Raw genomic sequence first — 17,121 nt, forward strand, 5'->3', positions numbered from 1 at the left:
AACGCACATTGTCAGCGTAGTGACCTCCCACCCTCCTTTTTTAACAGCACCAGCCCGGGGGCTTATTAAATCATTTTTAGTCACCCCACGAGCCAGGTTCTTTTTAACTATCACTATTTCCCAAACCCCACAATACACTCACATTTATTCAAAATACCCCCTCACCAACACCACACATAGTCTAACAAGTGTTCCCACGTCTCCGTAGGTCGCAGCACACCGTACCCCGTAGAGGGGTACGATGATCCCGATGATGAAGCATGACACCAAGGGGCCTGTTGGTGTGTGAGTGGACCTAAAAACATAAAGGTGTTCCCCACTGTGGAGGAGACACCCTTAATCTCAAGGAGTGGATTCTAACTAAGCATGAGCGCAAAATCCGTTCCGCTCGCGGATTGTGCGAATTTTCGGTAAATTCGCAATCCGCGAACTCCCGCGAATTTAACGCGAATTCGCAAATCCGCGAGCGGCGGATTCCGGGGGCAAAAGTTGAAGCCTGGCTGGCCTGTCAACTTGTAACTATTTTAGGATGGCGCCGGCAAGCTGCCAGCGCCATCCTAAAATAGTTACTAAGTTAGCTTCAACAGGAAGCTCTAATAGATAAAATAAAGCAGGTGCTCGCACCTGCTTTATTTTATCTATTAGAGCTTCCTGTTGAAGCTAATTTAGTAAGTATTTTAGGATGGCGCTGGCAGCTTGCCGGCGCCATCCTAAAATAGTTACAACATGCCCTAATCGTGAGCGTCGTCGAGGCAGGTGTGCCTTCTTCACAAATCTACCGTGGAAAATCAGCTGTGATGCTGGATAGAGGCTTTTGCATCCTTGACTTTCACGAGCGCAATACCCGTGCTGTTTCTGTGACCAGGAGCTTATTTCTCTTCGTTTGCTGAACTGATCTTTCTCTGACCTTTTATACACATTACACACAAGAAGCATGTGAACTCGCATGGTAGCCCTGCCCGTTTGGCCCCGCCCACACACTCGCTGTTTGCACCGTCTTCCCGCCATTCACCCACTATGATGGACAGCTCACTCAAGGGACCCCTGCGCCCTTCGGGGCGATTGCATAGTAACACACACATGGTCGCTCGAACTAGTTGATGCTCAAATTCAGTGACTCATTCATTAGCCCAAAAACAATCGTGAGCGTCGTCGAGGCAGGCGTGCCTTCTTCCCAACTCTACCGTGGAAAATCAGCTGTGATGCTGGATAGAGGCCTTTGCATCCTTGACTTTCACGAGCACAATACCTGTGCTGTTCTTGTGACCAGGGGTTTCTTTCTCTTCATCTGCTGAACTGATCTTTCTCAGACCTTTTATACACAGAAGAAGCATGTGAACTCGCATGGTAGCCCTGCCCGTTTGGCCCCGCCCACACACTCGCGGTTTGCACTGTCTTCCCGCCATTCACCCACTATGATGGACAGCTCACTCAAGGGACCCCTGCGCCCATCGGGGCGATTGCATAGTAACACACACATGGTCGCTCGAACTAGTTGATGCTCAAATTCAGTGACTCATTCATTAGCCCAAAAACAATCGTGAGCGTCGTCAAGGCTGGACAGGTGTGCCTTCTTCCCAACTCTACCGTGGAAAATCAGCTGTGATGCTGGATAGAGGCCTCACAAGAGGCATGTGCACGCGCATGGAAGCCCCGCCCCCGCCCCAAATCCGCGGATCCGCAAATCCGCAAAATCCGCGGATTTTGCGGATCCACGATCCGCAAATCCGCAAAATCCGCGGATCGTGGATCCGCAAAATCCGCCCATGCTTAATTCTAACTGTTTACTTAAATATTGGCAACGGAAATAGCCAGCACATGGATAAGAGATATACAGCACCTCACCTCCCCAGGACATTATCAGACCATAATCCTATAATAATTACACTAGACCTTCCCCATTATACCCCCTCAACCTTCATTTGGCATTTCAATGCTAAAGCATTGCTGGACCCTCTCTAGAATACGTCAATACACCATGCCATAGAAGAATACTTCAGCCTCAATGCCACTTCCATGACGGATGCTGGCGTGTTGTGGGAGGCTTTTAAAGCCACTATACGTGGCATTTGCATCAGTACAAACTCTGGTATACTCTGCGATATTCGCACCCAATTGTAAAAATCTGAGGATGTGCTGAGACAGCTGGAAGCAGACTTTTAACACACACAAAATACCTCCATATGCACCAGCATTGGCACTCCAACATCATCCTGCATTGACAGTAACACACATGGGCAATGGCATGTCAATACTACAACAGTTGGGAATAGCTACTATGGGGGATCTATTCATAGAAGGTAAATTGATTGATGAGGCGGATCTCAGTTACATACATAATCAAACACTCTTCTTTAGATTCACCTAACACAGACTTTGGGGAGCTATGAGGGATCTATGCAACACATTCCCCGCTGAGCCACCGACGTTGGCATCAATACAAATGATCATCACCAACCCAAATAATACACACATGGTATCTAAACTATACAAACTGTTACAAGAGGATATTGCCAGAAATACCAACAAAGCTAGAGATCGGTGGAACTCCCACTTGGCGATGCCACTACAGGAGGAAGACTGGCAAAATACCTGCTCGCTCACAACCCTACTTACCTAATGGCAACCTGTGTCTTATCCACTACAAGTATATGCATCAAACATTCCACACCCCACTCAAATTGTTTAAATGTGGACTGAGAGAGGATGCTAAACAGGTCCGCTGTGGGGAAGATAATGTCAACCTCATACATATGGCATGGAGATGGACAACGATCTCCCAATATTGGGAAGACGTTACGAAGACACTAGGTCAAATATTGGAAATGCCGATTGAATGCACAGCGACGGTGTGCCTGCTGGGCATAGTGGGAAAGTTAAAAGCTGCCAAACGCAAACTTTGTGTTATAGCATTATTGATGGCAAAGAGGTGTGTACGTATGAGGAAGAGTTCCCAATGGGTGCCAGAACAAGAGAATACTGGCTGCCACTGTCCGAATATCTGAGATCCAACCCGGATTTGCTATCCATTCCAACTGTATAGCAGTATATATTATCATGTACTGTACTTGTGTAAGGTATCATGATACATCTACATTATAAGTGTGTGCTCTGTATATGCTACTCCTACTGTATTACTGTAATCTGGGAAGTTCTTTTTGTATTGAACTGGTAATATGACACTGCTTTAAAAAGCTGGATCCCAGGCAAGAGCACACCACCTTTGCATCAAAAAGACCAGAAGCGGAGGACGCACCATCTCATTCCTCGCAGCTGAGACTGGGGTAGGTGGGGGTGGAGCTTGCTGCCATGCTCCTCGCCGACCGCGACAGGCTGGCCACTAGCATCCACTGCTTGCCCGCAGTCACACCTCTGTGAATGCTGTGCACCTGGTGGGGCCATCGGGTGGCCTGGGAGCACCGGGAGACAGCAGTGCAAATATGTGTGCAGAATTGGGCGCAGCACATGATGGTAACTTTGCATTGTTAGGGAAAACGTCGGATGTGCCCTTCCCACAATGGAGCTGTGTCCAGCACCTGGGGCCAATCGAATGCTACCTGAACCTGGGTTTCGGCAGGGGCCCGTGACCACCTGGTGGACGTTTGGGGGGCGAGTGAGCCCCGTTTAGGCTTGAGGACCAGTACATCGAAGATGGCAGGCCCCCTGGACTAGTGAGGACTGCAAAGACATTGGATACAGCCCTTGGATGGAGCGCTAAGCCTGAAGGGATTCCCCGGTGTGTCCAAAGCTGTGAGTGCCCCTCTCAGGGGGCCTACACCACAGGGGACATTGGGCAGTCCCCGGGGGCCATTTTGCAGCATTTTTGTCCCCACCCGCTGTGCTGAGCCGCTTTGGCAGCCTCAACTTCTCTGCTGAGGATTGCACTGGAGACCTGCTCAGATGCTATGGCTGTGAAGGGGTGCCAGGAATAGCACTGTATATTATGGCCTTCTAGTTAGCAAGCTGTTTTCACTAACTTACCTCGACTGGGCTTTGGTCTTTCTCTTCACCACATATGTGTCTAATAGCAGCTCCAGTTTCACCTCTGCACTCTCTGGGGTCAACTTCTCATGCTGTTGTGAGCCTGAACCTTGGCATTGCTCTACACTGTCCTGTCCTGTTGGTAACTGTTGCTTTGGGATACTGCTCTATTAGGTATGGCCATCATATACTTTCTGTCATGGCATCCTGCCCCCACATTTTCATATTGGGTTCCTGGTACTGGGGGTGATAGGACTGTTGTTGTCTCCTGATGCCTGGGGATCTTGGTTAGTGGCTAGAGATGGAGATCCTCTGGGCACTCCCCCATTGGCTGTTGGGGTGCCAATGGTAGCTTTGGCTGCTATAGAAATCCTGTTGGGTGGTAGTCTCTGACTGGCCTCTAGCCTTGTACCCTTCATCCGATCTCCTTCCTTCATCCCCTGAACTACCATGGGTCGCACAAAACGTGTGTGTCCTCGAGCGCATCCCATAAGGGGATCAAGCAGGGCATCAGTTGTGGTGACATGTCGCATATTAACAGCAAGTGCAATAAACTTCTGGCCGTGATCAATGCTTGTGGAGAATGGCTGGAGGGTAAGATAGACTCTATTACAGTGGAATTAGGCCTCATCTGAGAGGACTCTGGGAAACTTGCGCAAAGGGTTGATGCGCTGGAGGTCACTGTACAGTCGTTGAGGCCAGCTGTTCAGTCCTCAGATCACCGCCTTACCGAATTGGAGGCTCAAACACGGTGGTTGGCTACTCGACTAGATGACCAGAAGGGAAAGGCCTGCCAGAACAATGTCAGAGTTATCGGCCTGCCGGAGTGAGTTGAGGGTGACTCTATGCGTGCCATCTTGGAACACTGGCTTCAGGAGGGGCTATCCAAATTCTATGCCCTGCAGTGAGCTCATCAGGTGCCAGCTTAGCTGCCTCGCCCTGGGGCCCTCCAGTGGTGGCCCGCCATCTGCTCCAGCAGGCTGGTGCTCATGGCCCCTTAGTGGTAGACCATGCCAAAGTTTTTTTATATTCTGACTTCACTCTCCAGGTACAGACACGGAGGGTATTGTTCTTTGCGATTAAAAAAAGACTATGTGAACTGGGGTTGCTTTACTCTCTGCTGTTTCCAGCCTGGCTGAGAGTCTGGACAGAGGATCCGGTGCACTTCTTCACAGACCCCGCTGTGGCATGGGATTGGCTGGAGTTATATGACAAGGGCACAACATTAGAGGAACTGATGAAGCAGCACCGGCCACTGTGCCCACGGAGACAGCACTTTCGGCGTGGTGGGGCACATTGGCCCACTAGGGCCTGGGTGGCTATGGAACAGACAAGGACACTGGAAACTGATGCCTGTCCTGGAGCTGGAGAGGGCCCCCCTAGGAAAGTATCCTAACTTGTCATAGCTCTACCTCTAATTTGGAGGACTCCATTGTGCCAGGACTAGAGGCTATACATTCAGGGATTACTCTGGGCATGACTGATGATCTGGTTTTATGATTGACTACCTAGCGATAGCTATGGGTAAGATCTAGCGATGACTCTGCTATGGTGATCTGCTGGCTGCTTCTTTTCTAATATTGTCGATGTCTCCTGTTTCTCCCACTTGTTTGGTCTGTGTGGGTTGGGGAGGGGGATGGAGCTGAGTGGTGGGAGGGGGTCTTGCGCAAGATTTCACATTGAATTGGATTGCTTTTATTTTCTCCCTTCCTCTTCTTAGGCTGGCTGCCAATGTTTCCTTTCCGTTATGGAACCAGTTGGTCCTATATGGAGCTTTAGCTGGCTCCTTGGTGAACCCTGGGTTGTTTGTTTTATGGAAAGATGTTTTTTGTCACAGTACTAGGAGGCTGTAAGGGATTTATGTTTGGTTTTGTTTATTGTTCTTTTGTATTGTCTTCTTTCACTGGGGTGCGAATGGCCGCGGAAGCTCTTTTGCAAATCTGGTGCAGATGGACCAGCTCGATTGGTGGGGGCTGAAGGGAAGGTGTGTCTTTACCTGGAGTGTATTGAATGGCAGCCTAGATTAAACTGCTCACATGGAACGTGCTGGGCTCTCCAATCCTTCTAAACATTATAATGTGTTGGCTTACTTGAAGCGTATAGGGGTATAGATTGTGTTTTTGTAGGAAACCCACCTTACAGATCCTGAGAGCCAAGCTCTTCGTAGGTGATGGAGGGGACAGTTATACAACACTACTTACTCCCCATTTTTATGGGCACCCTCATTTGGGTCAGGCCAGGGGTGCCCTTTCATTTACATAGAGCAGTTGTTTAACCAGAGGGTCGATATGTGTTGGTGGTGGGTCAGTTGGATGGTAGTAATGTTCTTGCTCTGCTGAATATGGACCAATTTGACTTTCTACGTGGCTTGACCCCTTTCGTTTCATCGATAATTTCCTATTTGAGAATAGTGAGAGGTGACTTCAATTGTATAGCGGACCTGGGCTTCGATAGATCAAACCCACCCTTGTGTACATTGCCAACATATAGGTTGGCAGAAGCTACTTGCGCCTGTGATTCACAGTGGATCCTTATAGATTGCTGGAGGACATACAACCCGGAGAGGTACATTCTTATCAATCTGGCTTACAGGACCTGGAGGTATAGCTTGATAGAATTTATTGCTGCAAGGCAACGTATTGTAAGGTGCTTGACGTTGAGTACCTGGCGAGAACCTATTTTGATCACTTCCCCATAACGTGCTCCTTTCGATGGTCCTCATATAGGCTAATGATCAGGCATTCCAGGTGAACATATTTCTAACTATTAGCTGGATAACACAGGCTCAGCATTGTCAGTGGGGATGGAATAGGAGACTATGAAGGTGGTAATTTGGCAATATTGCATCTCTAACAAAATTTGGGTCTGTGGACAGTTGCACTCCGACGTCTGGCGGCAGGAAGCGGTGCTTGATAGTCTTCCATTGGAGCTTGAGAGGACCCCGGAGGGTAGGGAACACATACTGGATGAAAGAGAGAAACTGTTCTCCCTGGTCGAACATTTGTGGCAATTTGATTATAGGGCCTATGTGACCAGGTCCCACACTGAGAGAGACAAGTCCGGCAAAATGCTTGCTTGGCTCTTGCATAATGAGGGTCTGGCATACTATTTTACAGGTGCGAGATACTTCTGGCTGAGATGTCTTTAATGAAGAGTTGATTAATGCAGTGTTCATCCATTAATTTGGAAACCTATACTCCACGAGGGGTGGGGCGTAGCGAGGTACATATTTTGAATTACATAGCTGAATCTTCTCCGATGTCCCTTGACCTCGCAGTAGCAGCTCAACTGGGTGAATATATCAATGAGCGGGAGGTGTGGTCACGATTAAGGAGATAGCGAGGAGTAAAGTCCTTGAATTAGATGGCCTACCCTTAGAATTCTATATTATGTGTGCCGCGGACCTCATCCCTAATCTTGTGGCCCTCTTTAATGACTGTTGGGCGCTGGGAGTACTCACCCACTCATTGCGTGAGGCCACCATTGTGTCACTGCCTAAGAAGGATAAAGATAAACGTCTTCTTGATTTCTATCACGCCCTTTTGATGCTCAACATCAACTATAAGATCATGAGCAAAATTCTGGCAAACCGATTACTCCCCCAAATTCTGACGAACTCATTACTCCCCCCAATGTGCTCCCTAGTCCACCCTGACCAAACCGGTTTCCTTCCTACCTGTTGTACCATGCTCAAAATTGGTCAGCTGCTTTTTGCTTTGCACCAGCTGGACCAGCTCCCTCCAGATGCTCTAGTAATTTCTGTGGATATTAGGAAGGCGTTTGACTCGCTCCACTGGGAGTTCCTATTGCTTGGCATGGGTGTTAGGTTGGCCTTCGTCAAACACACAAAATTTTATACACTAGCCCGTTGGCCGGGATTCACACTAGCTCAGTGATATCTGAGGCACGTGCTGTGGAGTGGGGCATCAGACAAGGAATGCCCTTTGTCTCCTATGTTATGTGCCCTGGTGATGGAGCAGTTTGCCCGGACGGTCTGACCTGGGGTGCCACTACCGGGATTTGCATCATTCATTTGATTGCCTTTAGGGCCCCTGCGCAGATGACATGCTCCTGGATATAAGAGGGGAGGACACTGATCTTGGGGGAGCCATGGCTGCTTTGACGGATTTCAGGCGCTACACCAGTCTGAAGGTGAACTGGCGGAAATTTTGTATCTATGCTCTCCAGGGCGCTCAAGTGGGGTGCAGGTTTATCCAGGCTTCTCCGACCCCTGCTTGAGAAACAAGCACTATTTGCTATTTGAGGGTGACCATCTACCTCACTCAGGATATGCTTTACGAGGGCAACTTCCGCCGTGCAATTACCGCCAGCAGGTGCTCGTGGATTTCTGGACGAGCCTGCCATTGTTGGCGGGTGGCCAGGTGGCTGTCTCTAAAATGGTGGTGCTACCACACCTCCTCTATCTGTTTGTTGCTCTCCCAGTGGCAAACCTGTGGAAGATCTTCCAAGAGTTGCATGGTATTCTACTGACACTATATTCGGGTACCTTGTGCAATTGTGTGACACTGCAGAAACTGCTCTTGTTGGTCGCTGATGGTTACCTGGCTGCATTTCATTTTGAACTTTATTATTAAACGGCACAGCTGCAGCGGGTGGTTCACTGGAAATCTACATTATGGGACAAAGTAGGCCATCGGGAGGGAGGCCTGCCCTCCAAAGACATGTTGACAACCGTTTTGATGTAGCCCACACCTACTTCCCTGGTTCGAAATAAGAATGTATTGATTTGAACAGTGTGCTTTGACTGGGCTAGGGCACTCCAGATGAGGAGCATTAAATTACCATATACATGTGAACTGTCGTTGCTGGCTGCTCGGCGATGGGGGCTTTAGGGGGTCGGTCTGGGCTCCACCAGTGGACAGAGGCAGAGATCAATATAATGGGTGATTTATGGGGTTGAGTGTGTCCTTTACTGGAACTACAGGAGACATTTGCTGGGCTATGGATCGGATCTTTGAACCTACTCCCCTACTGTGTTTGTTGGGTATTATTATCGTAGGTTGGCTCAAAAGGTGACAGATAGATTCACGGTCTTGGCTCCTAGAGGACGATTCATGGAGGATGAACCCTTCTCGGGGACACCCTTCCTGGCTGCTGAGATTCGGGGAGTGGTCCCTGACACAGGAGAGTCTTCTTGATTTGTTTGAAGTGTGATAATGTGACTGGCTTTGGGATCCTCGATGGTTAGAGCTGTGACAATGGGTATGTGGGGCACTGGATTGCTGAGATAGCAAGTTGATTTCAGACACTGCCACCATATATGGGTTCTGTCATCTGAGGCCCTACTGCAGCTTCTGTTTACTACCTTTGATCTGTCAGACCCTATATCTCCGGTCACTCTATTGTAATGTGCACTGTTGTTACTTAAGCACCTGTGATAGCACCTGTGATACCCCACTGTTTTGTGTTTTGTTTGATTAAAATGCAAAAAAATATTTACACCGACGACACAGCCAAGACCTGGTACGACCTCCCACAACACCTTAGAAACTCCCATATGACGTTCGAAGAAACTTCAAGACATGGCTCTTCCAGATGAAACAAGTATTATCTCCTCCTCCTCTTTCTCCTCCTCCTTCAGGTCTGACCTATTCAGCGCCTTGATACCCTTATGCATGATTAGCCACGCTTCATAAATTCACATAACATAACTCCACTACACTTTATCCCGCTCTAAGCAACTGTACCTGACTCCGCTCTATGCCGCTCCCCTGTCCGCCACTCTACTCCACTTTATGCAACTCTACTCTACAACACTGTACTCCACTCTGTGCCACTCTATGATAGTCTACTCGTCTCTATGCCCATCCACTCTAGGTCACTGTACTACACTGTATGACACTTAACGGCATGCCACTCAACTTCTCTCTACAATACGCCATTCCACTATATACACAACACTCTACTCCACTGTACTCTATGACACTCCACTCTATCAATCAGTCAAGGGTGTATATAGTGGGGCTTCTCATGTGTAAGGGTCTCAAGGTGCTGAGGGGTGAAGGAGGACTGCTGATCTGTTTGGGCACAGGGGTTCAGTCAAAGAACTAGGTCTTGAGATCCTTCCTGAATTGGGTTAGCGATGGGGATTGCCTGAGGTGGAGAGGCAGGGTGTTTCAGGTGTTGGCGAAGAGGTAGGAGAAAGATCTTCCTCCCGCTCGGGTCTTGTGGATCTGTGGGATGATGGCCAAGGCCAGTTGGGCAGAGCAAAGATGTCTGGTGGGTACGTGGTTCAGATGTGCTGGTCCTGTGTCGTCGAGGACTTCGTAGGCATGTGTGAGGAGCTTGAAGGGGATTTTTTTGTTGACTAGCAGCCAGTGTACCTCTCAAATGTGTTCGGTGATGTGGCTGCAGTGGGGGATGTTTAATACCAATCTAGCTGCAGTGTTTTAAATGTTCTGTAGTTTTCTGAGGAGTTTCTGGATGACACTGGCATAGAGTGACACTCTATTTCACCCTACTCCACTCTAAAACTCTACTCCACTCTACGTAAGTCTAGATCACCCTACTTTACTATTCGACACGCCTTTCCCCTGTACAACTCGCAGCTTCAGTCTATGACACTTGACTCCACTATATGAGACACGATGCCACTACACTATATAACACTTTACTACACTGTATGATGTGCCACTACACTCTACTCGATTCTGATCTACAATACTCTGGTCTATGACAACAGACGTTACAACACTCTCCTCTACTGCACTGTACAGCACTCCATGTAACAACTCTCCACTTGAAACACTGGACTTTTTATGAAAAAATAATTAAAACACATTGAAATTCTATGAAAAAAACAAAGGTTAAAGCTTAGTTATAGTTAGGAAAACTTATTTTAGGATAGGATAAGATAGGATAGTATTTGTAAAGAGCACTATACCCGAAGATGTCAAGGCGCTGGGCATTTTACCTATACAAACCAAGTCTAAACTACATTAACTTTAAAAACGTGAAAGTTACAGTTCTAACTTTCATTTATAATGTATCCACCACCTTCAAATTATTATATGTAGCGTCCTTGTTACACACTCTTATTAGCTTGCTAACCAGAAACACTAACTATAATTCGCCACTTTACCATGCACTGTATTGTGACAAATAATGTAATTTGAGTAGTTAAAAGTGTTGTCATGAATGCTATGATTTCACTTGCTATAAGTTATGTAGTATGCAAGAATATAAACAGTGCATGGAAAAGGCATTAGTTATAGTTAATGTAGTGTGGCGAGTGAGGTGATAAGACTGTGTTCGGATGTGCGTTACTTATAGTAATTTGAAGATCGTTTGTAAATTATAAATTGAATTTATAACTACAATTTTTAATGTATGTATATCTTATGTTGGGTTTGTATAGAAACAAAACGTTTTTTCTCTATATAAACCAAGTTTAAACTACACAAACTTTAAAAATTCGAAAGTTATAGTTATAACTTTCATTTACAATTTATCCACCACCTTCAAATTATTATACGTAGCCATATACCAGTTGGTATTTCAAATTATAAATTATCCTTAAGATATGTTTTTTTCATTGTATGTTAATGGTGTTTATTTTACATGCCTTGTGCCTGTGTTCTGACTTTTCCTCTGTCAATACACTGTACAATCAATAAAGACCCACTTAGAAAAAAATGTTTGTTGCAATGTTCACATTCTTGATGCACTTAAAAGTAAGAGACGTGGTGTGATCTTTTGCTCTTCCTTTCTTTTTTAATGGTTGGATTTTTTTTCAGGTTATAAACATCACAGGCATTTCTGTGGGAACAGGCCTTGCATCAGCATGTGATACTCTTATATCGCAGGTAAATGTCATTCTGCGATCGCGCACTGACCTTTTTTTCCTATAATTGTAGTCCTGAGGACAAAAACTCAGCACAACTTATCTAATCAGTACATTTAGAGAAAATTGTGTGTTTCCAGTCAGATTGCCGTTTAATATTGCATGCGGGAACTCTTTAGGACTGTGTTTTAAATTCAGAGTTTTCTGGCTCTCACTGCATGTGGGCAATGGTTACTTATCTAGCAGTTTACGACCAACTACTAAGTGATTTTAGGCAAAGCACAAATGTCACTGCAAGGGGGAGGTGTACACAATTGTCATTATGTTATGTTTTGTCATTTTCTACTAGTTTAAGTGTAATACCAGTTCTACAGCTATCAACAATATTTAACATCTCTGTATTCTTTGTTGATGATTTTCTTTGATGATCAATAGTTGCCTGTCGCAAACTTTACGACTCATAAATTTACAGCATTATCATTCTCATAATACTAGAGTGGTTGTATTTTAGAATATTGAGTAATTTGTTTGCGACCTGCAATGTTTAGGTATACAGAGTATGGTAATTATATAAAGGGAAGTATAGATTTACTTTTCTTTTTCCATGTCACCTTGCATTTGTAATATTTATTGTTAAGATAAGTAGATGTGGAGTCAAGAACAGTATATCGATTTAGGTATATATTGTCAATAGATGTGGAGTTAGGAATAATAAATCTAGCTTTGCTACAGCCACTTACCATGAAGATATAGTGGTAAGTAATATTCTAAAGATATTACAGGATGGTAAAAAAATTTGTGATAGAAACCCATTACAGTTACAGGCTTGGGTACTTCACCCAATGCTATAAGAGTGTGTCCATATTATGTTGCCACATCCACCAACGCTACTTTCTGAAGTGCACATAGAACAAATTTGATTTCAGAACTAGGATTTGTGCAAAAGGTAGAAAACTCAAGAATCAAGGTGCATTCTCTGAATCTTGTTGAGATGTTTTCTGCACAGTGTATCATAACATATTGTGGATGGTGGTAGATAGAGCACTTGTCCTCCGAATAGATCAATCTTCCCTCAAACACTATGACATTTGAAGACATGGGTCTATGTATATGCCCAGTAGAATGCAATGGTCACATTGACCTGAGATAGACTGACCACTAATTGACTCACATTGAAACCTGTAGCTAACAAGTGCACAAACTAAGTATAATATGTATAGTTGGGTGCACTAGTTTAGCTGTTGTTCCATTCCTGGTATGGAATAGTCTTGATTTTACCCTACTTTCCACATTACATAAATAAATCTTTCTAGAACTCCTACTGTACTTAGGCCTTTACTTCTGACCCTGCTGTCTCCTTGCACCTGACACAATCAATTTCAATGTTAGACAGTGACTCTGTGCTCATTATTTTGTTGAGCCTGACATCTCTAAAAATATCTTTGACGTGATAGTACATTGCAAAAGCACTGACATTCTTACGTGAAGCCTTAGTTCCATCAATTGCTACTAGGTGTTCCTCACAAGTCAGCTGCAAAACCATTGACATTGTTTCATGAAGTTGCAGTTTCACAAGTCGGAAAGAGAAGGGGCTGGAAAGCTTTTCAATTATTTTAGAAATCAGCTAGTTATAAATTTCTACTTCCCTTTTAAAAATTCTTTCTTGGCACCTTTGCTTGCCTTTATTGTGGCTTCTTCAATGCTGTACTTATTTGTAAATTCTAAGAAAGAATCAACCCCATTCTCTTTCTTAGCACGGGCCTAAAACCAGCTTCAGTCATTTCAAACTTAAAAATTTCTGAATAATACTTGCTTAGAGTGATTTTGGATCTGTCCTCTTCATACAGTGGTCAGTTCAACAAACCCTCACAACTTGCTAATGCAAGTTGTAGTGTTCTGCCAGCCCAGGTACTCGCTAATAACTGCACAACACAGTAGAGTAGTTTGTATACGTCTTTTTTCCGCTGTGTGTAAGTCAGAACTCAACATTCTAAGCCTCATCTCCCCAATGCTTACATCACAGGCCTACTGTGTGCACTTGGAATGTAATGAGTTCCAGCGTTCTTTTATTTACAAGACACCACAACTCCCGCTTTGTTAAATTAAAAGTTATAACTTTTAAAAATAGTTAAATAAGTAAATAAATAAATACACTAAATAGATATTAGCCAACAGACGCACGCAAGGGGCTAGAGTTCTTCAATTAAGTGTTTTGGCGCCTGAATCACATGTCCTGATCAGATCACTGTAAACCGGGATCTGTCAGTTGAAGTGTCAGTGATCTGCATAGGTGAGGTGGAATTATCAGCAGGCACATTCATCAACCATCTGTCAGGACCCAGTCTCTTCACTGGCATTGATGTTTGGTGAGTGATGGACTACATGTCGAAAGTGAGAAGAATCTTTTGTAAGGGACTTCCCAGGGCTCTGGGATGTCACCATGTGTCCTTTGGTGTTAGTTATGGTAAAGGGTATGCCTCAAAAGGAATATCAGACTTTCTTTCTTCCGTGTTGTCTGAGAAACACTCGATCTCCTCTTGTAAAGGTGACATCTTTTACATGACGTCATCTGTCAGCATATATTTTCATCTTCTGTTTGTGACCAAAGTCCGTAGCATGAATATCTTACTCATTCTTGGATCTGAGGATGGTCTATTGAGGCAATATGGTCATCAACACATAAGAGTTGCAGGGCTTTCCCCTGTTTTTGAGTGAGGGGTTGAACGGGAAACTAGAAGAGTAGTGTTCAAAACAACTTTGAGGTTGAGCTTCTCCAGTGCAGCACGCTGACCAGCTTTCTTCAGAGTACTCATGAACCGTTCTACCAGACCATTGGCCTGTGGCCTAAGAGAAGTGCTTTCTAGATGCTTTATATTGAGGTGATTTAGAAAGTCTTTGGATTCTCGACTATTAAAAGGTAGGCCGTTGTTAGATTTTAATATTGTAGGAACACCCCATGTTGAAAAGATGCCATCTAACTTTTCTATAACGTTTTCATGTGCAGTGGATGAAAGGTCTACCAATGGAAAACTGGAGTATTCGTCAACAATAACTACAAGATGGTGTCCCTTCTCAAGAGGACTAAAGAAATAAATCAATAGCAATTTTCTCCCAAGCATGATGTGGCAATTCTGACATGTTCAAAGGGTGCTGAATAACTTGAGATGAAAGACAGTTGCATACGTGACAAGTCTTCCTCTCTTTTTTGACCCTTTCATCGAGATGCCAGACTTGATCACGGAGAGCTCTCTTAGTGGCAACTATTCCTCGAGGTCCCCCATGGGGAACGTCAATTTCTTGTTGTTGGAGACTCTCTGGAATTACAATGTGTGTACCTTGCATTGAGTCTCTGAAAGTTCATCTCTTACATTTTTGAATTTCGCATACTCACAGGCATTAGTGAGAGGTTTAGAGGGCTGGTTCCATGATTGATGAGCAATAATGTCTTTCAACTTTAACATGTCCCTATCTTGGCCCATGGCAGTGACAATTTGTTCTAAAGACATGGCAGCTGATATTCTCGATTTCATAATAAAATTGATGTAAGCCTCTCCTGTTTTAGATGAGGAACAGGGGCATTGTAATAGGACTCTTAAAAAATAATCAGCAGGATTATAAACTTCCCCTGGACGATGAAGAATTGCTTAGTTGTATTCTTGTAACCTTGAACCTCAACGTTCAATTCTAGGAGAAATTTTGGCTTTGGGATTTCTGAATATCGTCAACGGTGCTTGATGATCAGTCAATACTGTGAAGGACTTTCCGTACAAAAACACATGTAAATATTCGCAAGCCCATACCACTGTCAAACTTTCTTTTCAGGCTGCGAGTAAGCATGTTCCGTTTGTTACAGGCTTTTATTGGATTATGCCACTATATGTCTACGTGCATTAGGCTGTCCGTTGTACTGTACATGACAGGGCTAGCATCAACTATAACTTCTGTGTGAAATTTGAGATCAAAGTAGGCCTTTTCAGTGGCACACTCAATAGCTTGCTCGATCCTTTGAAAGTTCTTCTCACATTCTCGTGACCAATAAAGATATTTTCTTTTTCATTGGCTCTCGTAACAGTGCACTGACCGTAGCATAGCTTCATATATATCTAGAACAGTAACTGGCCATTCCAAGAAATTATCATAGCATAGAAACGTCTTGTGGGGAATTTGCAGACAGCACTTGAACTTTAGCTTGATCAGGTTTCATACCCCATCGGAAAAGACATGTTCAAGAATTTCAAGCTTTTCTTTTGGAATTTACATTTGTCAACATTTAGAGTTAAACCTGCATCATTCAGCAAACACAATGCTTGCATGAGAGCTTTCTCATGCTTTTTCTATATAACTCTGAAATCCAATATATCATCGTTGTAGGTAAATATGTTTATTACAGGCTGTATAATACATTGAGTGAGGTCTTGGAAATGTTCGGCAGCAGAGGATATACCAAACCTCAGTCACTTATAGCGAAACAAACCAAAATGCGTTGAAAAGGTTGTTATGTACGTGGATTAATACTTCACCCTGCAATTGGTGATATCCTTTATTCAGGGCCGAGCGAGAGAAGAAATTTGCACCATTCAATTGAGTTATCATGTCAGGAGTGTGCGTACCAGGATGTCTCTCTTGCTTAATTGCCTTGTTTGCCTGACACATTTCAACAACTATGCTTACAGCTCCTTCACTGTCTCTTTTAAGCAGTCTTACAATGGGGGAAACCAAGGGTGTCGGACCAGAGAAGCGTTCAATTATGTCATTTTTAAGCAACAAATTAAATTCCTTATCAACAGCTTCTTGCAAGTGAAACGCAACTCGCTAGTATTGCATTGTATTGTATGTTGTTCTTATATAGCGCAACTGTCACCCTGCGGGTATCCTGGCGCTTTGGAAGAGAAAACTAGTCAGATGGAATTAACAGATTAGAAAGCTGGATGATAGACGCCAGGATTTCAGACTTTGGCAAATAGCCACGTCTTTAGGCTCTTCCTGAAGCCTATCAAGGAATCGGCTTACCTAATGTTCTGGGGCAGCTCATTCCATAGTCGGGACTCTACTGTACAGTAGGCTCTGCCTCCCATCCTGGAAAGTCTGACTCTGGTGGTGGCTGCCAGGCTTAGACTAGAGGAGCGCATAGACCGTGTGGGCTTATACTATGTGAGTCTTTCCTGCAATGGAAGAGGACCCATGCTATGTATAAACAATACATAAGGATTTGAATGATTTGAATGTGACTCTGTCTCTTATTGGCAACCAGTGTAGATCTCTCAACGCCATTGTGGAAGAAGAGCCACGGGGTCTGTTGAGTGCCAGCTTGGCCGCGAACGACTGAACTCTCTGGA

The 17,121-nt window shown here is 44.7% G+C and overlaps 1 protein-coding gene across 2 annotated transcripts in view; it reads left to right on the forward strand.

Moving 5' to 3' along the window:
- SLC47A1 (solute carrier family 47 member 1) overlaps positions 1 to 17,121 on the forward strand; it is a 721,842-nt gene that overhangs the window by 346,083 nt on the left and 358,638 nt on the right. For both annotated transcript variants that reach the window (XM_086955002.1, XM_086955001.1), the window contains exon 3: positions 11,739 to 11,807. In XM_086955002.1, coding sequence (XP_086811128.1) covers positions 11,739 to 11,807 — 69 coding nt within the window. The remainder of the gene's footprint in view (positions 1 to 11,738; positions 11,808 to 17,121) is intronic.

This window comes from Lissotriton vulgaris, chromosome 2_1 (genome assembly GCF_964263255.1).
Source record: "Lissotriton vulgaris chromosome 2_1, aLisVul1.2, whole genome shotgun sequence".
In the NCBI taxonomy this organism is placed as follows: domain Eukaryota; kingdom Metazoa; phylum Chordata; class Amphibia; order Caudata; family Salamandridae; genus Lissotriton; species Lissotriton vulgaris.